Here is a 24,821-nt window from a genome sequence, read left to right on the forward strand (position 1 = left end):
CGCCATTTTCAAAATTATAGCATGCGTTGAACATTTCAATTGGGGACCGAATGTGTTTTTAAATGAGTTTAGTATAGCTTCACCTGTTTCACCTTTTGCACACACAAAATTTATTCGATAGAAATTCAAATTGTAATTTAGTATGGCCGGTTTTGCACAGGAGTTCATTACGTTAACCCCGTTGAATTGTGTTAAAGAATGTCGCGCTCTCATTCAAACGCCCAAGCAACGAAATTATTTAACGACCGCCGCGCTTTTCGGACTATATTGCGGGGTGCTGCTTTATCGAGCCTACAAGAAGTACCTGATTGAAATGAAGAACAAAATGGAGATCATTGAGATGCAGGCACAAGAGATGCAATCGGAGAACAGTTATGTTCTTGACCCACCTCCAGTGACATCGAAAGAACTGCTTTTGCCCCCCATAATCGATCAGGCCGAGATTAATGCAGGCAGCTTTGAATCGGCGCCCCGTTCCGAAATAGAGCCCTTCATTACTAGCCACCCCTTGTTGAATACCAGCACTTGATAAAATACATTTCGAACAGACAGCAATTAAAGTCAAAATTGGCGGAGTTTCAAATAAATATGCGCTTCACAGATTCATAATACTTTTGCGCTTATATTTCGTATACATTTAATTAATAGTAGTAACATACATAGGCATAATTATTGGAAGTTTCTTTTTTTTTGTTCATGGAAGCTCATCGCTCATAATAGATATTGGCATAGATAAAGTAACGTATAAATAATAATCATAACAAGAAATATATAAAACATAACATGATATTGATATGATGCAGTTCGCAATGGCGAGCTAGGAATGTTTTTTTTCCCGGGAAACTACGTATATATCCGAGGAATGTTTTCGCAAGAATTGTATAGGATTAAACATAAAATTACATAGTATGTAGTACAGATAGGCGAATTAGTGGCAACAATAATCAAACTATAAACTAAACAACACTTGAGACACTTTCCGGACAAACATCAATCGATTATTTTTCGCTGCCTGTTCCGCTGCTTCCGCTGGCACCTCCGCTGGCACCTCCGCTACCACTTCCGGAGTTACTGCCTGGATTATTGCCGGGCTTTCGTGCACCCGGTCCCGCAAATCCCTCGGGCATACTACTCTTGCGTTGTGCCTGCGAGATTTGCACAATCCTCGACAACGGTGAGTGTGTGCTGCTCGTGCTCGGTCGCGTAAGCGACGACGGCAGCAGTCGGGAGGCCGAAGTTCCGGCGTCCTCCAAACCAGATGCGCCCGAGCTGTTCACACCCGTGGGTGAAGTGGGCGACAGCTCACGCGCCAGCGGCGAGGGACGCAGCGAGAGGCGACGCTGCAGCGCCGTCTGCGAATTCGTTGGCAACGGACTCGGCTCATCGCTCAGACTAACGCCGGGCGGTGGCGCTTGGCCTGGTGGAATTTGCAGTGCCGTGGGACGCACGCTGAAGCGTCGCCGGAACTTGGACGGTCCGCTGGGCGTCGACGTTGATGCGACGCTGGACAGCGGCTTTTCCGTATAGCTGGGCGGTGGCTCCATCATCTGAATGCCCGAGGGACGACGTCCGGCCCCAGCACTGCTGTTGCCAACGCCGCTCAGCGGTGACATGGTCCCCACAATAGTGGAGCGTCTGGCGTAAAGCCGATTCGCTGCTGTGGCCTGCAAGGTGCGCGTCTGATCACCCCCGAAGAACGAGAGTAGGGGCGGCAGCTGGGGCGGATCGAGGCCAGCATTGCCCATCTTGCGCTGCTTCTTGTGCAGCTTGTTGCTACTCAACTGGTGCTGCTGTTGCTGTTGCTGCTGTTGGTGTTCGTCGAGCACCGCATGCGTGTGAACGACTTCGAGAGCGCGTATGAGGTCCGCTAAGGTGGTCTGCTCCAGCACGTCCATATCCTTGTCAGAGGTAACGGAAAAGATACTCGAGCGCCTGGGCGTCGAACCGGTTGTGGGACCACCTCCTGTGGCCGGGAAGAGACTGCCCCGACGTGCGGCAACTGCAGCCATGGCCGCCGAACCGGAACCGCGACGTTGCATCTGGGCCAGGGCGGCAGCTGTCGGTGGATACATGCTGCCACGTCGTGCAGCCAACGCCGGATTCTGCGTGTAGATCGACTCGCGACGACGTTTGCCAGCTGCGGCAACGCCAGCGGCGGATCTGCGTTGATAGGGGCCCGTGCTGGAGCTGAAGGTTGCCTGTTCCGAATCGTCGAGCTGGAAGCCCGGATTGTTGAGGCCTCCACCCGATGCGAGACTTGTGTTCGAGTCGAACGGTGGCGGCGGTCCCCGACCGTTGCGTAGATACGATTGAGTGGCGCCCGCCGTGACCGTGTTGTTGTAGTAGTCGAGGGGCGAGCGTCCCGGCAGCTCGGTGATGCCCTCGGGCACCGAGACCACCGACAGCTTGCGTTCCAGATCCTGCGAGGGACGCTTGCGATGGAAGAGCTTGCGGAGGCCATCGGGCATGGAGAACTTTTTGACGCGACCGGCTCCAACGCTGGTGTTGCTCTTCTTCAGATGTTCCTCAACACTGTCCGGTTCCAGGTGCACCACATACGAATCGCTGGCACTGCCACCATTCGCCTGACTCTTGTAGCGATTCTTAAAGGCCTCCTGTATCTGCTGATTATCACCGCTCCATGTCCATTCGTTGTGTGTGTGTGGCGCACGCAGCGGACGACGCGGTGGCTCAATGTTAAAGTCGGAACAGGCACGACCGCGTGGACGACGCGGCGTCGAGAACTCGTTGAGCGTGGAGAAGGACCATTCGCTGGCGAGAATTTGGGAATCGGAGAAGCCATGATAGCCACCATAAATTGCCGCATCATCAGCCTCCGGCGGCGGCTGAACCGTGGCCAAAGCCGTCACCACCTTGGCCAGCAGATCTGTGGTCTGGCGATACGCTTCCGCCGTCTCGAACGTCTTCTCGCGATCGAACTTGCTCAGCTCCGTATCGGAATTGGCGTGCACCAAGCCCACAGCCTGGGCAGACGCCACCTCGGCGCATACAGAATAAGCGCGCTTGCGACTTGGTATCGGAGCGGGTTCCACGCGATACATGCTGAGTTCGGGGCAGGAGGCCGAACGTGGCAGTGAGAACGCATATTCCGTGTCGGTGTAAACGGGCTGTTTAAGTCAAGAGCGATAAATCGATAGTTATCGATAGCGTGTGAGTTGGGTTGTTGTGCATGTAAAGAGAGTGCAACAAATTGAAATATGTATGCGTTAGTATAGTTTGCCATTTATTCTTTTCTTCTTTTTTCGATCTACATAAATCCTTGAATGTTTCTTGATTGTTTTACTTACGCCTTCTCTTCTTCTTCTGTGCACTCTTAATCTTATTCTGCGCGCTTTTTCTATTTCCCTTTCGACAAAACTACAAGAAGAAAAGTGTATCACATATTTTTTGTATTGTCATCGAACTTATCGCACCCAGTGTTGTGCTGTAGGTTAAGTGCGCCCGCTTAGTCAAACATTTAATTATTAATTGCGTAGAACGCAAAAAAAAAAATTGTTGCCGCTATGCTTTTGCGAAAGCATAAAGGAAATGTGATTAGACATGACGAAGGCATTCCCCGTGTCACACAATATCTATTTACTTACATATGTGTGTGTGTGGGTGTGTGTTAGTACGTTAGTGTGATTTCGTCGTCTCCCTTTTGAGCGTCTCTTCGCTGAGCTTGTGACGAACTCGCCGCATGCGTCTGCAGCTTACGTGACAACTACCGCTTAACGAATCAACGTTTGACGTTTGACGTAGTATGTAATGTAACAATTGGCTTGTGAGGTTAGGTTGCGCTTTTTTTTAATTAATTTTCCCAAAAGTTGGTTTAATGCAGAGAAATTTAATTACACACTAAATTTTCTTATTTAATTCATAATTTTGGGTTATTGAATTTCTTTGAAATATATTAAGTTACACAGTAGTGCAAAATTATGGTTAGAGTGCGCTTTCTAAATTATTTTGCACAAAAAGTGAGGTTAGGTCTAATTTTTCCTAATACATATTAATAGCGCGCTTATGTTTTCCCCAGAAGTGAGGTTAGCTTTGCCAATTTTCAGTTACACAAATGTTATTGTTATTTAATTAGTAAATTGAAGCATTGATCGTGCTTTCTGCTTAACTTTCCCTTAGTTTGGTTACTTTTCACACGCTTCACGCGCTAAGCTAAATAAATGTTTGCCCTGGTTTTAAGGTTAAGTTGTACGAACTTGTTTAATACAAATTAAATGAATTAGCAAAATGAATATTTAGAAATTGCTCGCTTCATTTTGCAGGCTAACATAAAACTCGCGAATAAAAACACGTATCAATTTGTAGTATGATCTGCCCTGATTAATTAATTTATTAGCCCGCATTGTATGAAATGTTTTTTTTCTGTTTGTTTTTTGTATGTGCTTTACCTTCACTTTGAGTATGTAGAGCTCGTTGAGTAGTCGCCGCAGATAGCCAACATCCTTGGTAACTCCCGTCCAGATGCGATTCTGCGTTGCCTTCAGATTCGACGACAATTGTTGCTCCAAATGGGCCAGTTTCTTGCTTTGAAGTCCACTGTTGTCGTTTTTGTATGTTGTATGTGTATTTGGTTTTTTTTTTATGAGAAATACATATAATAAATATATCGGATGAGTGTTTGGGTTGAGGTTAAAATGAAGTAACCCAGCATGCAAAACGAAACTTGTTCAAATCATGCAGTCAAATAATAATGCTCAACTTACCGTGTGATAAATGTCATGATCATCACCAGATAACCCAAAGAGAATATGAACCAGACAATGACAAAAATCTGATAGACCACAAACCAACCGCCGAATTCTCGAGGCTGCATAAGGAATTCAAATTCTAGAGATTGATACAATCGATGGGGGAAAATGTAACTCACCTGATTGGATCCAAATGTGGGAACGTAGTCGCCGAAACCAATTGTCGATGTCGTTACATAACTGTAGTACAACGAAATGGAGTACGGCCAGTTCTCAAAGTAGGTAAACACCCAGGCGGGAAGCAAAAGGAACAACGCTATGCCCGGTATAAGGGCGATCACAACGGTTGTGATCAGTCCCAGCTGCGGCGGCACATAATGATCATCCGAGGACATTTTATACTTTTTATACCGACGATAGATCGCCTCGAACTGGAAAAGAAACAAATATTTAGTTGTCGGGTGAAGTTCTCGTCCAAAAGTTTACGCACCGTTCGTCCGAAATATTCGCCAAGACCAGCAAAGAGAATACCGTTGACGGGAATGCCGATCACCGAGTAGACGATCATCACCATGCGACCTGCAAACGTGGTGGGCGATATGTTGCCATAGCCCACCGTCGAGCAGACAGTGAAGGCGAAGAAGAAGGCGTGGTAGAAGGTCCATGTGTAGGGAATTTCGTACTCATCCTTAGTGTAATCCGTCACCGGTTTGCCGCAATAATCCGTTATCCTCTCCAATATTTCATTCTGCGTTGTCTCATTCTTATCCGACAACTGATCCAATAGATAATCTGTGACAGAAACCCAGACAGAGAGAGGAAATAGACATTGAAAACTAAACACACGAAAGTTCAATCAAGCATAAAATCAAATCAAATTACACGTGTTCCGGAAGCAAACAAAATTGGCGTTACTAACGCCATTTAACCTTCCGCTTTTCCGAAAATACAAAAAACAGTTCAGCGCATAAAAGAAACCGAAACTGTCAACGTGACAAACCGAGTGGCGTCTGCAGCGAGCAGCGAAGTGAATCCCCCCTCGATGGAGAGGCGAGAGGAGAAAACACAGATCTGACCCTGGCCCGAGCCATTCATTGATCGTTGCGATGATCATTGGTTGTAACACGGTGCTTTGCCCCCAGCTGTAACTGTTTAAAATTCGAATTTCGTAACGTTAGTAACGATCATTACGCGCAGACGTTGCGTTGATCTTGCTACGATAGGGTTGCCAATTGCACTTGAAATATGTTTTATTGCCGCATTTGCAAGCCTATAATTGCCTACACATTATCTGGCGAATAGAGTGCGGAGATCTAATCAGACCGCAATAGATGACTCACTTTATTGTATTAGAACCGTAGAACCATAATATTTTGGGGGTGACAACACTGACAACATTTTGAACGATCTTACGCTCATTTTCAATCGAACTTTTTTCCGAAATTGTCTTCTTGGGAATTTACTCGTAATTATTTGTGCTGTAAGTTCCTAGCAATATTCTTATCTTTCGGGTCTGACGTCAAAGTGTTCTTCAGGGAAGATAGGAGGAGGAGGAGGGAGTTTGGTGGCGTATCTCGAGTTAAGTTTGAACTAGTTAAAGGTGCATCCTAAGTGCAATTTATTGTGATTAACCAAGTGCAATCATTCAATAAACCTTAGAGCTGCAAGCAAATGCACAAAATCTCTGACAACAATTTGAGATCGTAATCTTTTAACGAATTGCATAATTCAATAAATGCCCCCAGGCGCAGATTTAGTTTCTGTTTTTCTTTTTTTTTGTTGTTGTTGGATGCGTTATCTGCTCCACGGGACGTATGAAAACGAGGGAAATGCTTAACAATTACGGGCAATTCCCGGTACACACCATGTAGCTATAATAATCATCATCATCATCGTTCGTTCGTTCGTTCGCTCTCTCTCTTTCTTTTCAAATCTTGGCAGCTGTATCGCCTTTTGTCGCTGATTTGTGGATGTATGGGAGGGATTCCCCGCCCCCCTCTTATTCCTCTCCCCACCCTAGTTTGATTGTGATTGCGACAATTTGTTCATAGACGTCGATGATTAGCACAAATTCTTGTAAATCGTTCAAGCCTCGACTTGACGTGATGTCGTCTATTTAGATTATCTCGCTTATCGCGTTGTGAGCCGGAAATGTTTGCGGCAAACAAATTGATAAATTTATTTAATTAATGCCAGCGTTTGGTTTTCGAGAGCTGCCAGCAAGATCATTTAAAGTTGAACTATGTCGAGGGAAATTAGCTTGGATTATGGAGAGATCACCAAAAGGAATGAATAGATGAATGTTGAACTCTATTTAAAGTCGAAGATCGCTGTGAATATGAAGATCGCTTGTCTTTAGATCACAGCTTCTTGAGATCACCTACTAGGGGGAAGTAAGATCACTTTAGTTAGCTTTTCTTCGACTCTTATCAGCAATATCAGCTTGGATTATGGAAAGATCACTGAAGAGGTGAAAGTTGATCTCTAGTTAAAGACGAAGATCTCATTTTGAATATGAAAATCACTTGTCTTTAGATCTCCGCTTCTTTAGATCACCGCTTCTTAAGATCACCTACTAGGGGGAAGTAAGATAACTTTAGTTAGCTTCTCTTCGACTCTTATCAGCAATAACAATTTAAGCTCATTGACAGCAAAATCTGCAGCACATGTCAAGCAAAAAGGGAATGGGATACAAATATCGCTTGTGGGCAGCATTGAAGTGGTTTTCAAGCCCCTGAATTATATCTATCGCTGGGCATTACTTTGATAAAGACTGGAGACTTTGATGTTAAGACCTCTGGCAAAGACCCTTCGGACACTTCGGGGCTCAACGTAAAGTCCGGCATTGCCATCGATCATAAATCATGACCGGGCATTAAATTGTATCGTAGTCAGTCAGAGTCAAAGTCATATTGTTAAGGACTACGAATATGTACTTAAGGTTTTATTTGCGACAATGCGAAATGTCATTTATCGAACCAACAACGATCGACGACCAACGATCGACGATCGTTGCGATCATGTCTTGATGATCGTGAGGCTCGTTTCCGTTTTTAATTCGATGGTATTGGATGATATTTATAGCTTATCGCCGCACGTCTCGCTTCGACGGTGTCTAATTAGAGTTTATAGTTTATTTATTTGCATAATTAGCACATTTTATGTGCTGTTTAAATTTGATTTTATTGCAATTATTGTGGAATAGCCCTCAAAATAAATACGCTGGCATCGCGCATTTATGTAGACACAACAACTATACCACGATGTACTATACAAACACACACACATAGATTATACAAATAGAGATCTAGAGTGATCCAGACATACGTAGGTATGTAAATCACATTCAACTCGTATAATGCAATTAATCACGGATCAGATTCGCACACTTGCTAACTCATAAAGCTCACATTTCTCAACATTTACGCACGTTTGGCAAAAACAAAATAAAACACCGTCAAATTGCTTCAAGTTTCACACATCGAATGCTGTATGCTCTTCTAAAATATTGATTCTACTGATACCTTGAAATTTGTAGTATTTGTATTTGTAATTGGGACAGTTGCGAAATTCAAAATAACGTTAATTTCTATTTTTATCTTTTCTTTAAATGTTGATCAATGATTATTGTAAAACAAAAGTCCAAAAACTTGTTTTTCTTTTATGTATGTACATATATTAGGTTTTATATTTTATATTTTAAGTTTTCTATAATGATATGGATAATTTTTAAATTGTAATGTGTTTTTTTTTAGCGAAATTCCCAGGTTTGCAGCTGTCTAATCATTCTATCCGAAAAATAAGTTCTAAATACTTTTTTTTTTTGGTATGTTTCATAAAAGCTTCTATTCAAATTGCTGAGTTCAGGTAGTTGATTTTTTCCTTATTTAATATATTTTCAATCAATCTCTTCAAATTACTGAGTTCAATGGGTTCTTCAGTTTTCGATTCCTTATTTTCCTGTTAAATTTTAAGTTTATTTTTTATTTCTAAATGTTGAATTTATCTTTACCAAGTAAGCTTTTATCATAGACTCCAACACACATAAAACAATGTCTTCAAATCGCTGAGTTCAGTGGGATTTCGATTCCTTATTTAATATAGAACAGCACATATATGAAATTTCATTATACCATCTCTAAACTCCGTCATTTGAGTTTATTGCAAATTTCTTAAGATTCCAATTCCTTATTTATTATAGAAAACCATTTTTTTAAATATCTAAATTCGATGGGTTATTTTCTTTCCGATTCCTTATTATCCCATCTCTTTTTTATTTCGAAAAGTATCCCGAATCTTATGTAAACACAAAAACTAAGCCCACTTACACACTTTTATTCCTCACTCGCCAAGAGAGCTATGGAATTTAGCTAACTTCTTTGGGTGCAGTGTATTGTGCAGAGATAGTCGTAAACTTTGGAAGTGCTGTGCTATCTTTTAGTGTCCGACGGGGGCGTCTGGCAACTACATACGTAAGTGGTGTTAAACAAAACTCGTTGGCCAAATTTCGTGGCAGACAGTTTAGTTGTGATATCATATGCCCTCGAGATGAAAATTTGTTGGGCTTTTATTGTGACCGGGTCCCGGGACAATAAACTAAATGAGTATATACGATCTCATATATGATGTTTGTATCTTGGATATTATAGATTGTCGTTTATGACCGTTGCAGCAGTAGCTGCTGTTGTTGTTTTTTTTTTTCAGAAGTTTACTTAGGTTATAGACAGGTTAAGATCAAGGGAAAAAAACGGAATGAATCGAATGTTTTACTCACCATGGATTTCAATGCGCTCCTTCAGCTCCTCGGCGCGTGCTTCCTTCTCCTCGCCATGCTCGATGTGGTAATAGATCGCAGCGCCAAATAACAGATATGATATATAGAAGATGAGCAAGAGTATCCAACGGTTTGGCGACATGCTCGACCCGTCGTCGTTGGCTCAAACTGCAAACATACACGAGTATTCCTCATTTATTTATAGCCCAGCAAAGGTTTTATTTGGGATTGGTTTGGAGATTGAGATTGGGATTCGGAGATCGGTAGCGACCGAATCGAAGCACTTCAGTAAATTGTTTGCTCACATTTTTTGTTGTTTTAAATTTTTTATTTCAGCTGGAATTGCAATATCTGTCGAGTTCTTTTGTGGGTTATGTTTTATTTTTTATTTATGGTTGTATCAGCGCTAATCGACTCTTGATTGCGATTGCTCAAGTGCTTCGAGTTAGTTAGACGATTGTCTAAATATATGTGTGTTACCCATGTCCGACTGTTCTCTCTTTTTGGGGCAGCGCTGCTCCACATTAAAGAGTTGTGCTTGTCGCGCTGTCTTAGATTATTTGCTACCCTACACTGAAAGGCTGTAGGGTTACAGGTAGTACCGAAGCGAAAGGTCGTCGCGTTGTGGCTGCAGTAGTTGCTCGAAACTTCATTCATTGATCACTCTCTACGACCTGCGCTTTACTCATCAAGGTAGAAGTATATTTCTAATTCTAGTTTGTAGGTTGAAAATTGCACTTGAGAGTGATTGCATTATTTAACACTTTCTTATCAAATACTATTGCTAGTAGATATAGAAATATGCTAGGAATTCTTATTTTAGATTATAGGCTACCAAGTAATTATCTGATGTAAAGCTGAGAAGCGGTACCGGGAATGTCGAGCTTTAAGTATGCAGCTAGATGCTAATTTAGAACCACACTTGATACTGATCACTTTAAATGACACTTTCTGAAGTGTAGCGGGAATATCAGTACAAGTTAGAGTCTTAAATTTGTGATCAGCAAGCTAGCAGGCTGGCAATACCGGATCTTAAGATAGCAAAGTAATGATCTGATGTAAAGCAGAGAGTTGGTATCGGGAAGGTCGTACTTTAGGTACGCAGTAAGCACTTCATTTAGAACCATTATTGAGACAAATCGCTTTGAATGACACGTCTTAAGGTTCAGCTAGCATAGTCTAGTCTTAAATTTATGATCAGCTCGGTGGCAGTACCGGAACTTAACCTAACTAGAGGTGGTACCGGGATGGGTGTGCTTTAGGTACGCACTTAGCACTTAATTTAGAACCACACTTGAGGATGATCGCTTTAAATGATATTTTTTCGAATGCAGCAAGCATATCAATGCAAGTTGGAGTCTTAAATTTATGATCAGTCAGCTGGCAGTACCGGATTTTAACCTAGCTAGAGATGGTACCGGGAAGTTCGAGCTTTATAAACGCAGTTAGCAGTTGATTTAGAACCACACTTGAGACTGATCGCTTTAAGTGACACTTTTTCAAGTGCAGCAAGAATATCAGTGTCGTAAATTTATGATCAGACCGCTTTTGGTAGAGTAGCTACCGTATCGTGGAACCCAGTGTGAGATAAACGCGTTGCTTCCGTCGATCCGGGTTATGGCTATGATTATGATTATGTGTAGTTATGATTATGCCGCTCCCCCGCTGTGGGGCTTTGCAACCTTCCCCCGCTTCCGCTCCCGGCCCCCGCAGTGGTTGCTCCACATAGCGAGCGACGTCATTGGGACGGCATTGCTCAGAGCTGGGGCAGCGACGTCATTTGGCGATGCGGCAAACACTTGGGGTTTACATACTTATTGACACTTCTAATCATATCGCTCCCAGGCGTATAAGTGTAGAAGTGTGAGTATTGCTGCTAATTTGTACGAATAGCTTCAGCACCTTGCTGCTTCCCTTTCTTCAGTTCAGTTTTTTTTTGGTAAGAAGCGGTACAAAGTAGTCGACAACGTTGTTATCTGTCTGGGATTACGTTCGCATTGGGCATGGGATGTGTTTGTGTGTTAGATTCTGTATTTTTTTTTTGTGGCACACTGCTCGGAAATGTACCGCGATCGCGTCTAATTAGCGGCTCGATATAGAGACCTCCTAACGCCTTCTCCCCTTCCCTCCAACTTCTCCGCCTTCCCCCCAATTATTAGGTGGCGTCGCGTTGACAACTCTCCGATGAGGAAAAGGGGGAGAGAAGTAAGCAGAGGCAATTCACACATGCATCGACACCGACATCGGCATCGATGGTTTTGTCTTAGTTAGATACGAGCTAATTGCCAGTGCTTCGATTTAACTTATTTGTGAAATAAATTCGATCGATTATAGCAGCTACTTATTGCTTGTACTTCTTGCAAAATCGTAAAGATAACTCATTTTCCATCGTAATTATTATTGGTTCATGTTGAGGTAGTTCACTACTTATATTAGCTCCAACTCGGTATCTTTAACACACACGCACACTTCTTCGAACTTTGTCCGTCTTTGGATGTCGTTACAGTCACTGCGGCAAACATGATCACCGGGTTTATCTTTTTTGTTCGCTGAGTGCAAAATTCACGCACAAGTTTATCTTCATATCGATCGAATTGCGAATTTCCCCGTGCACCTTTTATTGTAACCTGGTCTTTAAAGCGATTCGAAGAATCTTTTTTTTTAATATTTTTCATTCATTTTTTTTTTAATTTTTATAAATTCGTTTCTCAATATGATTTTTCTATTCTTTTGTTCATAATTATAAATTTGCTTATCAATGTAATTTTTCTGTTCTGTCATTAATTTTTATATATTTTCTTTTCAATGTAATTTTTCTATTCTTTCATTAATCTTTATAAATTTGTTTTTCAATTAAAATAAATAAACGTATATTTATTTTTTGTGTGTAATTTTCATCGATTTTCTTTTCAATTAAATAAAAACGTGTATTTGAAATACCTTTTTAAATTCTGCTAAAAATCAACCCATTTAAAGTTTATTTAAAATATGATTTGAATTTTTAAATGAACTGAATTTGAATTATATATGTAGTATAGATATGGATAAACGTATCTATTGATCTGCTGACAAAATAGACATTCCAAAAATATAATTTAGTAGTTTAAAAATGAAGCAAAGACAAGAAAAGATTATTGATTCAATATCTTTGCACATTTTTGCAGCTTGTCAGTCATTGTGCATACTATTTGCACTCAGTGTATTGTTTACTCTGAACTATCTATCTCAAGTATTACATGCGACATTACAGAACTCTTCTACAGCTTAAACTTATTATTATTGCCGCAACTACAACGAAATCTATCTATTGTTGGTCGCATTATTATTATTATGTTATTGTTATTGTTGTTGTTTTTGTTACTACAATTGAAGTCAAGTGCTGAGCTGATAATGCGAATGCTACAATATCATTATATTCAATTAAAATTATCATTTTTGTATTCTTTATTTCTTGTGTGTGTGTGTGTGTGTGTTTGTGTTTTCAGTACAAGAATGTTGATGAAATTATCTAAGAAATATTTCTTGATGTTTGTTGTAGTTGAAAGTCAAAAGCCATCAAATTGGGCTAAGTTATTTGTTAACAATAATAAAGCATGCCAACAAAAAAAGAGACGAAAAAACAGTAAATGTTTTTTTTTTTAGTGTTTATTGATCGCATTTCTCGCTTGAATCGCCGTCGCTGATGACGCGCTATTCAATGGAACTCTTTCAATTTATTGTATTATATTTGATTAGACTTTTATTTATTTACAAAAAACGGCAAACAAATACAAACTTTTTTAATGACGTTATTTGTGGCTGTGATTTGGGCTTGTCTAATTTTCAACGGAATGGAAAATTCTGCAAATAAAAGTAAAAAGTTGATCGTCGATCGACAAACGTACGAAAATTCTTTATTGCTTAGGGCTGATTGCAATTAGCATAATAAAAACTTTATAGGGAACTTATAGGGAATTGCTGTTGTGTATGGAAAGTTCTTTCAGGGGTTTATTATTGCCTGCTTATGGAAAGTTCAACTTAACTGATCGATAAAAAAAAGCAGTAGATATTATTCATTTTGCACTTCCTTATGGAATTCTTCCGATTTCTTCTATTTTTAGAGTCATTCGATCAGCATTCAAGCTATAAATATGCATTCTAATTAATCACTTGAATCTGGGTGGAAATCTGAAAATATGTTTTACTCATTTCTGTGCGATTTTGTTATTTTGGGACATATGATATATATGAGCAAGTGGCCCCAATGAACCAAATCCCGACCAAATCTATGATCATGTAAATTAAGTTGATCAATATTTAATTAAAGTTAAGTGCGAAAAACAACAGAACATTTAATATAGTCATATAAAGGTTACTAATTGATAACCAACGTGCCACGGATAATCCACATCAGATAAGGATTGAATCAGACATTTTAATTTGAACTGATCTCGCATCGACGATTATCAAAACGTGTCAGTGGGTGTAAATCAATCGCAGCCCACATCAAGTACAGTTTCGCGATCATTATGAACGAAGTTGTTGTTTTTCGTTTTCGATTTTTGTTGTTAACGATTCCATAAACTATATAGGCGAAAGGTTTCGTAAAGTCAAAAATACTTATTTTATATCATTCAAGAGAGATTATCAATTGTAGTATTTATTTCAATTATGGTATAGAGAAAAATTTCTATAATTTAAGCTATCAGCCCCCTGGCTATAACATAAGTGAGGTTAAGGTGCACTTTTTAAAGTTTTCTTTGAGAGTATTTTGAATTCGGCAAGCAAGCTTAGCACTTTTTATATATTTTTTTATAGTATTTGTATTTATTTTAGTTTGAAATTTTGCTGCTGTGGTATATATAAGGGATTTGCTAGCTATAACTTAAGTGAGGTTAAGGTGCACTTTTTGAAATTTTCTTTGAAAGTATTCTAAATACGACGAGCTTAACATTTTTAATATATATTTTTATAGAATTTCTATTTATTTTATTATTTTATTTATAGAATGTATTTGCTAGCTATAACTTAAGTGAGGTTAAGGTAAGAGTATTCTGAATTCGGCAAGCCTTGCATGTTTTATATATATTTATATAGTATTTGTATTTATTTAAGTTGAAATTTTTGCTGCTGTGGTATATAATGTATTTGGAAGTGAATGAATAAAAAATATTTACATATACTGAACGCTAAACAGTCGCATAATCAATAATAAATAGCAGCAACTGCAAAATGAACACGTTTAGTAAATAATCACGACAATGACAACGACGACGACGACGACGAAGTGTTTGTTTCAGCCATGCTGCCAAGCTAATGACGTATAGTCTATATAGTATAACCCACCCGACGGGACTCTGCTATATAGTATAGGTATAATGTGGGTGTAATACCTTTAAGAGAGAAACATTTATTGTGATTGCTGTAAAATTGGTAATGCTAATTATGTTGACATTGCTACTACACATAGAACACGACAATATTTCGCATGCATGATTAATTGCATTTCGATCTATCAATGTCTTCCCCACTCTCTTTCCCTTCTCTCCTCTCTCTTTGTGGAGACTGATAACGAGGGGGCCAACAAGCTCTTGAGTTGATGCCTCTTGGTTACACGACAATTAATAACGTCCGTTGACAAGTGAATGTCGATAACATTTGCGATCGACCCAAATATCATCACTATATATAAATACAGTGAATGAATCGTCAAGGATTACTCGCTGACAAAATGTTGACAGCAACATTTGTTGCTAAACATGCGACTTGGCAACATGATCGATGGCTTCCAAAATTTTTATATGCTCATGCTAAGGCGCCAAAAGCAACCAAGAAGCCACCTTGAGGCGATAACGTCGACACATCCACGAGTTCCCCACTCAAAAAAAACAATTTCAAAAAAAAACCAAAAACACTACTCTTATATATAGCAGCTGTGGCGTCCAGCTCAACAATCGTTTTGTGCGGATCACAACAATCGAATCGAACAATTTCACTAATTAGCTGCATTCATTCATATACAAATGCATGTGCCGAAGGGGCTAAAGGCCTCTAGAGAGAACAGATTACACATACGACGCGTTGTACGTTAATACCTATGTATTTACTATACATATTATACCCTATAAGCTATACCTAGAAGTCCCTCCCCTCATAGACGTGCCGTGCTGTCTAAACTGGAGCGCAGATCGTTAAGATTGTCAAGAAAGAAACTGAGAAACAACAATGCAGCACAACACAAAAAGAAAGCGAAATCTCAACAACAACACGTCAATTAATAAAACGTGCTAAAAAACAAAAACACAATTGAAACATACAACATATTACGCAAGTCGGGCAAACTGAGCTAACTAGGCGCAAATCTTAAGCACTCAACTTGGAGTGTAGCTAAGATTGTTATTAAAAAAGAGTTTTAACAATAACAATTCTCAAAGGCTAAGGAAAACATGGCTGAACAGGTCATCAGGCTATTCCACAGGGTGGTCAAAATTATATGAAAAGCGTTGATTAAATTGAATTTGAAATATTAACAACTGCGGAAATTTGTAGCTAATCTTCGTTACGATCAGTTTGAAGAAGATGCAGCCACAGGTTATTTGAAGTCAATTTGTTAACATAATTATACAGATATGTGTATATATTTTATGTGTGGCATGCACATATTTTTATATGAAATTCGAGCAATGCGGATCCTCTGATAAGCTGCACAAAAAGTGACCACAAAACAGATAATGAAACTGAACTGAATCATTGGCAATATTGGCTGTATTATATTTGCACAGACCGAACGGGGAGGAATACCATCTCCAATAGGTCACAGTTCGTTAGCCGACCCCGCGCAATCGTATGAAAAGAACCCGACGGAAAATTACAAAATTTACGATGCTGTTTTTAACAAACTTTTGATTCGCAAGAGAAGGAATATATTTCAGGTTTTCTTTTGGAGTAAAAAATTTGTTTTCTTTAACACTTGAAAAACATTTCATAGAGCCAGGATCTTATGGAAGAAAAACTTTTATTTCTTAGCCAGAGTTTTAATATTTGAGAAGTTTGAAACGTTTTTGTAAAGTTAGAAATCTTTTTATACTTTTTTTTAATGATACTATATATATTATTTTCGTTGTTAGTATGTTACACAAATTCCTTGTGGCAAACAATTTACGCAGCGCTTGTTTTTATTGATTAAAATTTACTACTAAGAAGTAATACACACCACACTCCGAAAATCCGACACGAAAAACGAAAAAAAAAGAATCACAACACAATTTTTTTTGCACTGCACTTTTCTGTATGTTTGCGAATTTCCTTTTGGCTTTTGGCAAGGCGAAGGCGAAACAGAAAAAAAAAAGGCGAACGAACGGAGAAACGAACGAAAATCAATGCATAGAACCGTTGATCGCGACCGTTACACGGCGCGCATTGAATTGAAATTGAAGCGCTGCAGGCGGCGGGTTGACACTTTTGTTGTGCCCTGTCTGCCGCTCTGCGAGTGTGTGTAAGTGTGTGAGTGTGTTGTATGTGAGGTGTGTGTGCGTGTGTGTTTGTGATTTAGATTGAAATGCTTGGAAGCTCACGTCTCTGCTTGCGGCAGCTGCGCAGCTGCAGAGCTGCGGGTGCGGCGCGCTTTCGAGTTTGCGTTTGCGTTCGCGTTGACGGATTGGAATTAGAATAAAGCTGGCAAGCGGTTAACCGTTAACGGGAAAACAATGCTTCAAAAGCTAACGGTAACCCCACTCAGCCACACAACGGTAACGGTAACGGTAACGGTTATACGCTCAACGCCCAACGCCCGCTACGTTGTTGTTACGATACGCAGCGCGATACGTCCATCATATGACTGCACACAATATCGCCGCCGCTGGAAGAAGCTCAACGCTCAACTCGCATCGACTCGACTCGACACCGACTCCACTCGACACCGACTCCGACGACTATCAAACGCCTCCTTTGACGAGCCGATTGTCTTCCAACCCCGCCGCACTTCTCCTCCTCTTTTCGCTATCTCTCTCTAGCACACGCTTGCACTCATACTCACTTAGTAAACGTGTAAAATGTGTGAGATTTTTAAACTCACTAACTAAAGCGAAAAAGAGCATGATCATTTTGTGGGCAGGTTGTCGAAGCATACAGATCGAACATCGCAACTCAGTTAACTTACTTTTTATTCTCAAATTTAGATCTCATTTTCTCTCTATATGTACATTTTTTGTATTCCATAATTGGTTCAACTCTATTTTCCATAATTCCATTTATTTTCTTTAAAAATTACATATTTTTCATGATTAATGTTTTAACATTTTATTTATACCTTTTTTATTTTGCATGATATGTTTATTTTTTTGTAAATAGTTTTATTTATTTCAATTTTTGAAATTTCAATTCCAATTTTGTTTTTTATTACTGTTTTATTATTAACTCAATATATGTTTTATTTATATATTTTGTCAATATACTTTTTATTTTGCATAATATATATGTATTTTCTTGAAACCTTTAAATATTTTTTGCAATTTAAATATCCATTTTTTGTTGAATGGATATTTTTTAACTCATTATACATATTTCGTTAATATACTTTTTTTTTGCATAATATGTTAATTTTGTAATCTTTAAGTATTTGTATTTATTTAATGTCTTGAAATTTTATTAATATTCCTTTAACTTCTATGTATTTTTATTGAATTATTTATTTTATGGCAATTTTATTTAGCTAAATCTATTTTATTTTCTTTAATTATATAAATTTGCCATGCTTTTTTTGTCAGTTTGATTATCACGTTTCAATAGTAAGTTGCATTTAATTTAACGAGTACTTCAAAGTCGAGCTCGCTCAAGTGCAGCGCGTACTCGGACTTGTTGATTTTATTTTGTTTATTGCTAATCCCGCAATTCACTCACATTGAGCTACAGCGCACCGACCGACGACCCGAAATAACTCTAGACCCAATTCTCCGGAGTGTAGCCGAGCTTTTGAGTTTGCGCGAATGTGAATCCGATTCTTAATTCTGTGACTCTGATTGCTACTGTAACGGTAACGGTGACTGTGACTGTGACTCTCACTGTGACTGTGACTGCGAATGAGGAGCGGAGCGCAGTTTGAATGTGACGACGTGCTAACGCCACCAATAAACCTTCGTTCCCTTTTCGCCCTCCGCCCTTTCTATCCCTTTCCACTGTCAGCTGTCTGCGACTAACTACTACAACTACACATGCATGCTACAAAAAACCTACGAAAAAGAAAACAACAAAAAAAAACACGACGATCGACAAAAGACAACTACGAAAATCGCGAGCACATTTTATTTGAACCCAACCTCCTTCACCTGCAACCCCCCCGCCGCCTTCACGCAGTAAATACAAGAGCATTACGTTTTTGCTACCAATGAAAACGGCCGCAGAGCGGATCGCACAGTGGTTCCAACCTGCGTATTTAATTCACTTTTCTAATCCGATTGCATTTCGAAGAACGACGCCAGCGAAACCAAAACTACCTACTACAAAAAAAAATCACATTGCAATGTTTCTCAGCTTCAAATGAGCAGCATTCAAATAAATCTTTCACAAATTATTGATTTATTATTTATAATAATTTTGCTGCTGTCTCGGCGAGCTTTCAATGAAAATATTTTTGCCTTTTTCCTCACGATCGTTGTGGTTAGGGCAAACCACTGTGCACGATGAAGCATTGATTTCGGTTTTCTATTGTTCTTAGGCTCTTTGGATATTGTTGTGGTTGTTGTTGTTGCTGTTATTGGTATATTCGCGGGCATGGCAGCAAATTTGTCACCGTATTTACCCAGCTAACGGGTCTCGGTATGTATTTACTACGGCGTTACCGTCACGGGCCTCCCCCTGCCCAAATTTTTGGCGCCGACGTCGCCGACGCCAAACCCCAAACACACCCACAATAATACACACACGCACACACACACACACACGCTTTGTCTGTGGATTTAGTGCTTTACGACGGAGGCGCAAAACTTTAAACGGCAACCCCGCCTACCCCATCGATTTATGTATATGGTTATGCACCTGTTGCACTGACTCTCATATTGAATAAAGAAAGCCAAACAACAACAAAACTAACTCGCAGGATTCGCAGACTTTTCCATGCACCTTTGCACACTGTGCGCACGCGCATGGTCCGTTACTTTTGTTCGCCTGCATTTTGGAAAGCAGTGCGACTGCGACGGCTGATGACACTCATAATTCGCATTACTTTTAGTTGTTGCTCTTTCTTGCAATTTAAGGCTAAAGATGAGAGTAGAGCAGAGCAGAGATAGCTTGCACAGCAGCAGCAGCAGCAACAACAACAAGAACATCATCGAAAGATAGTGTTGATAAGAAAACACTCGACGAGTGTCGACGCCATCGTCATCGTCATCGCCGTTGCCTTCACATTCACATTCGCACTCGCGCACTGGATAAGAGATGTCGCAGTCGCAGTTGCAGTCGGCGTTGACAGCGACGCCAGCGTCGGCTTAGTGCTCACAAACAAAACTCACGCTTTAAGTGGTAGCCTCAGCAGAAGCAGCAGCAATGAAAACAACAACAAGAACAACAACAATGCAAAAAGTGGAGCAAATAGCCGCCGATGCCGATGTCGATGATGGTTAATGCGCTTGGCCAGCATGAAACATTTAATGCCCTACGCAAGCGTAGAAGGAAATGCATTTAATAACAAAAAGTACTCAGAAAAATAAAACGTGCTAGAATCTAGAATCTCATTGTCTGTTTAAGCAATAAGTAAATTGTATAAATAATATTAAATTAACCGCTACATCTTTACATCTTTCAGTTGGTTGGATTTAGCTTTCTTTTATCAAGAATCTTGAATCAAGATTGTTTGTATATCAAATTTGAACCCAGAAGGTTTATTCTCAAATCAAGTTTGAAAATCTATCAAAAAATCTAGATTACTAGACTATAATCTTGTTTCTAGAGTGGATGAATTTTCAAAATGAACCAAAAACGCAGAATCTTAAATCTAAATCAAATAATCTAGATTAATTCTAGATTATGACTCAAATTGTACCTTTTTGAGATCGTAAAATCTTAAGTGAAGATTTGTTCAATCTAGATTCATTTCTCTCTGTGTAATTATAAATATCTATATATACAATAAAACATAAATAATTTGCAATACGTGGCGCAATGCCCTACTTAAGTGTCCCTAACCTCACTTATCAGCAGAATAAAACTACAATTCGCAAATCCAAAATGTATGAGTCACTTAAAAAGCTTTTCTATAAATAAAATATTTGTAAACATTTTCAACAGCACAAAAAAAAACTTAATTAGTAAATTTAAAAAGAGATTCTTAATTTTTTTTTTTTTTGTGGAAATGTTAAAAACAATTTGATTGAAAGATAGACAAGCACTTTTTTAGAAGCAAATAGTTCTATAATTTTTAAATGATCAAAAGAGTTTCATTAATAATGTTTTCACTACGTTTCCTGAAGATTAAATAAAGTCAACGGCTGAAACTTAAAATAAAATGCCAGCATAGAAACTTGACAAAAATAGCATTTGTATTTGTTCAACATTCGTAGGTAATGCTTTAATTATTTATAAATTCTTTATTTATTTATATAACTTTCGAGTTAAGCTAGCTGACTTAAGATTACTAGGATTAAAAACTGGAAAAATGATAATGAAAATTGATACAAAACAAAATAATAATAATAATAATGTAGTATAGTTAAAAGAGAGAGAGAGGGAGAAAGAGACCGCATTAGTTTTGTTTAGGGGAGAAACCGATAAGCCAGAAAAATCAGAGCGTGCAAATAACTTGGAACGAGGTGCTAAAAGATGCCCGATGAAAGCAACAAAGAAGTGCGAAATATCATAGAGAGCAAATCCCGAAGCACAAACAAATCGCTAGGGAATAGAGACAGAGAGAGAGAGAGAGGTGAGCGGAAGAGCATGAGATGCAGGAAGTGGAAAGGTAATAATAATAACGACAAGCGTTGAAAATTGAGAGTTAAGTTGACTTGACTTGAGTTGAGTTGAATTCCACATCCACATCCGATTCTGATTCCGATTCTGATTCTGATTCCCCCCAATTGCGATGACGATTGTGATTCATGTGAATTAAGCGCATATTTATCCGCTTATCATTGATAAGTATAATTAATTACTATCGTATTAGGTGCATTTGATACTTTGATGTATCGACTCGACCAGAATCGAATATTTAAAGAAAAAAAAACACACAAAATATATATATATGTGTATATATTAAACAGAAAACAAGAACAACACTGCCGGCAAACGCGTATCAAGTGTATTTAAATAAATTCAAATGAATTGTAATTGATGGGTTCGATTTTCAGACACACACACACTGTCACACCTGATTTATAGATCGATCGTGGAATATTTGTTTGATGGTCACCAGGCGGCAACAGACAACAGACAACACAACACAAACATACTCGCTGTCTTAACAGTTTTGCATGATTGATTAAACCTTTCATTCGGAAGTTGATGATATCTCCAAAATGTTGATGTCTCGATGTCTGCGCCTAAAAGTTGACAAGTCTTCCCCCTCCCAAAAAGTGGCAAAAAAAACTCAACTTGTCATCGTTATATACGAGTCTGATGACTGATCGAATGCAAATAAAAATACTCGCAACTCATGAGTTGGAATTCGTAATATTATTATTGATTTCGGGAATTTCACAAACTTTTTAAACATAGCACTTGTCATAGCCCATATATATTTTGTTTGCAGATTTACGCACTTTAAAATGTACTTAACGGATACACATATCATTCGTATACCCTGTACAACAACTTCTAAAGCGAACATACCAAAGTTGTGGACATGTGTGTAACCTTTTTACTATACATTTTCATCTTTTTCTGATTGTTATTTAGAGCCTAAAGAATATTGGAGTCGAAAGCCCCATCAGCCAATATTTTCTTTACTTTATATTATTAGCATTAGTACATTTAATAGTATAAAATAAAATTATTACTCATTTAAGAGTTAGATCCATTCTGATTTACATTCTCTTGTATAAACTTAACTATATCGTCTTTTCTTCTCAAAGTTACCAATCGAGAGAAGGAAATACAATTTCTTAAGCTAAATGCATCAAATCACTAAAAAGAAAATTGTTAAATAATTTAAAAGTACCTACGACTGTGTATTACAAATTTCCATAAGTGAAAAATTACTTTATTTTATTATATTTTAAAACTATCTATTTTTCGCTAACTTTTGCAGCTAATTTGTTATATTACAATAAATTGTCTCAGAGCATATTTTGAAATATATACATTTATTTTATTCTATATTTCTTTTTATTTAAAGACGTACCAGGATCGACGAAATATTGGTATTAAAAAAACCAACGCCGAGCATCTTTAAGCTCTTTTAATCTTTATAAGTATGATTTAAGCTGTGCATAAGACATGTATAAAATGATAACAGCTATAGTACGTTAACTTTAAATTTAGTAATAAAAAATCATACTAAACCCTTTGTTTTTTATTTATGTACACAAATATAATAAATGAAAATTAACAATAATATAAAAGTTTAATAAAAAACCAAGCTTTTATTTAACTACTTCAAGCTAAGTAATACAAGTCAGTATTTTATTTGATTTGTTTATTCACTATTTGTCAAGCGTAATCGCCAGTAAAAATTATGCAAATTTGAATTATTTTACCAGGCTAACAGAAGTAGGAAGCACGTCACAGAATTAAAAAAAGAAATTAACAAAAGTAGGAAAACAGAGAAGTTGTTGTTGTTGCCGCCGCAGCTAAAAAGTGCAAAGTTTGTTCTGGCAAAGCGGTGTGTATTAATTAGGTCTATCTTCTGGCCAAAGGACATTCGGATCGTGTCCCTGTAACTCTCGAGTTATCCTGAAATTTCCAATTTTGAACTGTTTCTAATACTACAAAGACAATCGCTACTACAACAACAACAATTATTGATAATGTTGATATTGTTGTTGTTGGCCCCTCAAAGTCGCCAAAAAAATAACATGCCATGAGATGAAATACCAGGCGAACATAAATCAACAGCAAGTAGATACACAGAAAGTATCTGGGGTGGCGCCATCTATTGGCTGCTATCGCAACTTTGTGAAGCTGCGCGCAAATTTTGAAATTTGAATGTAACCGGCTGGCAAAAAGCAAGTATTACAACATCAACAACAACATAAGAAATTACAACAACAACAATTGATATTGTGGTTGTTGTTGTTTTTGGTCACTTGAAGCCGCCATGAACGCCAAAAAATGACGCGTCAGCAGGTGAAATACCAGGCGAACATAAGTCAGCAGCAAGCAAAAGTGCAGACATTTAGTAGCGCCATCTATGGTTTGCTGTCGTCAACCACTTGAAATTACTCATCCCTAAAGTATGCAACAACAAGTTATTTTATGTAAACTACTTTAGCAGCTGCTTGTTATTTCAAATTTTGAAAAATTGCCGTTGGTCGTCCATATCCTTACGCATTTTGACCGGCCTTGGTGCGTTCGATTCGTGGGGACAAAATCTATCGATTGGCATCAAGAAAATATGGGATCATCCAACGCTTGAAACATTTTGTCTCAATACAAAAAGAAAATGGCAAGAAACACAATGTCCTGAATATCTCCGAAAGTAGAAAGATGATATAAATGTCCTTTACCGAATTCATTATCGGTTTTATTTGTTGAGCATTTTAAACAGGACCTAAAGGATATTGTTTATCCCTCTTAATACTTACCTCTGAAGCAATGTTAGCTTTTGTTTTTCTCCTTATTTAATTGCTTTATGGTTCTTACCTTTTTACTAACCTTCTGTTTAACCTCTAATTTTATCAAAAGATTTGTAATTTAAAAAATTGATGCCATATTATTAAATATCAAATATAATTGTCATAAGTTAATCGACATAGTAATAAATAAAACAGCGTTTGCATCAATTATTTTCCTCCATACGGTTGCAGTTGTTGTTGCTGTCCACTCGAAATCACCGTGACCGACGACGCATTAAATAGTACGAAATCATTAGCTGAAATACCAGGTGAACATAAATCAGCAGCAAGCAGACGCACAAAAAGTAACCGGTGTGGCGCCATCTATGGGCTGCTGTCGCAACTATCGTTAAACTCGAGAAGCGCAAAAAGTTCTTAATTAGCAGCTCAAACACCAGGCAAACATAAACCAGCAGCAAGCAGACGAGTTGTTGTCACAACTATAAATAAACTCAGGAAGCGCAAAATAATCGTTGCCTATCATAAAGGCGCCGAATTTAGAATTGCTAAAAATCCAAAAATGTCCTGTATCTTAGCCATTTAAAGGACTACAAGGATCTGCTTTGGCGTACAGATACTTTTTGTCACTACTATGAAAAACGT

The 24,821-nt window shown here is 38.5% G+C and overlaps 2 protein-coding genes across 3 annotated transcripts; one reads left to right on the forward strand and one right to left on the reverse strand.

The window, feature by feature from the left end:
* Window positions 1-56: 56 nt before the first annotated feature.
* On the forward strand, window positions 57-609 carry LOC132796622 (uncharacterized). Its single transcript, XM_060807865.1, has one exon. The coding sequence runs from the start codon at window positions 143-145 to the stop codon at window positions 527-529; it is 387 nt and encodes a 128-aa protein (XP_060663848.1). The 5' UTR covers window positions 57-142; the 3' UTR covers window positions 530-609.
* Window positions 606-17,345, reverse strand: LOC132796614 (open rectifier potassium channel protein 1). 2 transcript variants are annotated; one of them, XM_060807853.1, is made up of 7 exons: window positions 16,673-17,345; window positions 9,481-9,648; window positions 5,197-5,498; window positions 4,886-5,137; window positions 4,722-4,825; window positions 3,309-3,378; window positions 606-3,128 (listed from the first exon to the last, which is right to left on the reverse strand). In XM_060807853.1, the coding sequence occupies exons 2-7, from the start codon at window positions 9,620-9,622 to the stop codon at window positions 999-1,001; spliced, it is 3,000 nt and encodes a 999-aa protein (XP_060663836.1). In that variant the 5' UTR covers window positions 9,623-9,648; window positions 16,673-17,345; the 3' UTR covers window positions 606-998. The 2 variants fall into 2 exon arrangements, with proteins under 2 accessions (XP_060663836.1, XP_060663835.1); XM_060807852.1 differs by lacking the exon at window positions 3,309-3,378 and adding an exon at window positions 4,407-4,554 and having other exon boundaries at window positions 608-3,128; window positions 16,673-17,342.
* Between the last annotated feature and the right edge of the window lie 7,476 nt (window positions 17,346-24,821).

This window comes from Drosophila nasuta, chromosome X (genome assembly GCF_023558535.2).
Source record: "Drosophila nasuta strain 15112-1781.00 chromosome X, ASM2355853v1, whole genome shotgun sequence".
Lineage (NCBI taxonomy): Eukaryota > Metazoa > Arthropoda > Insecta > Diptera > Drosophilidae > Drosophila > Drosophila nasuta.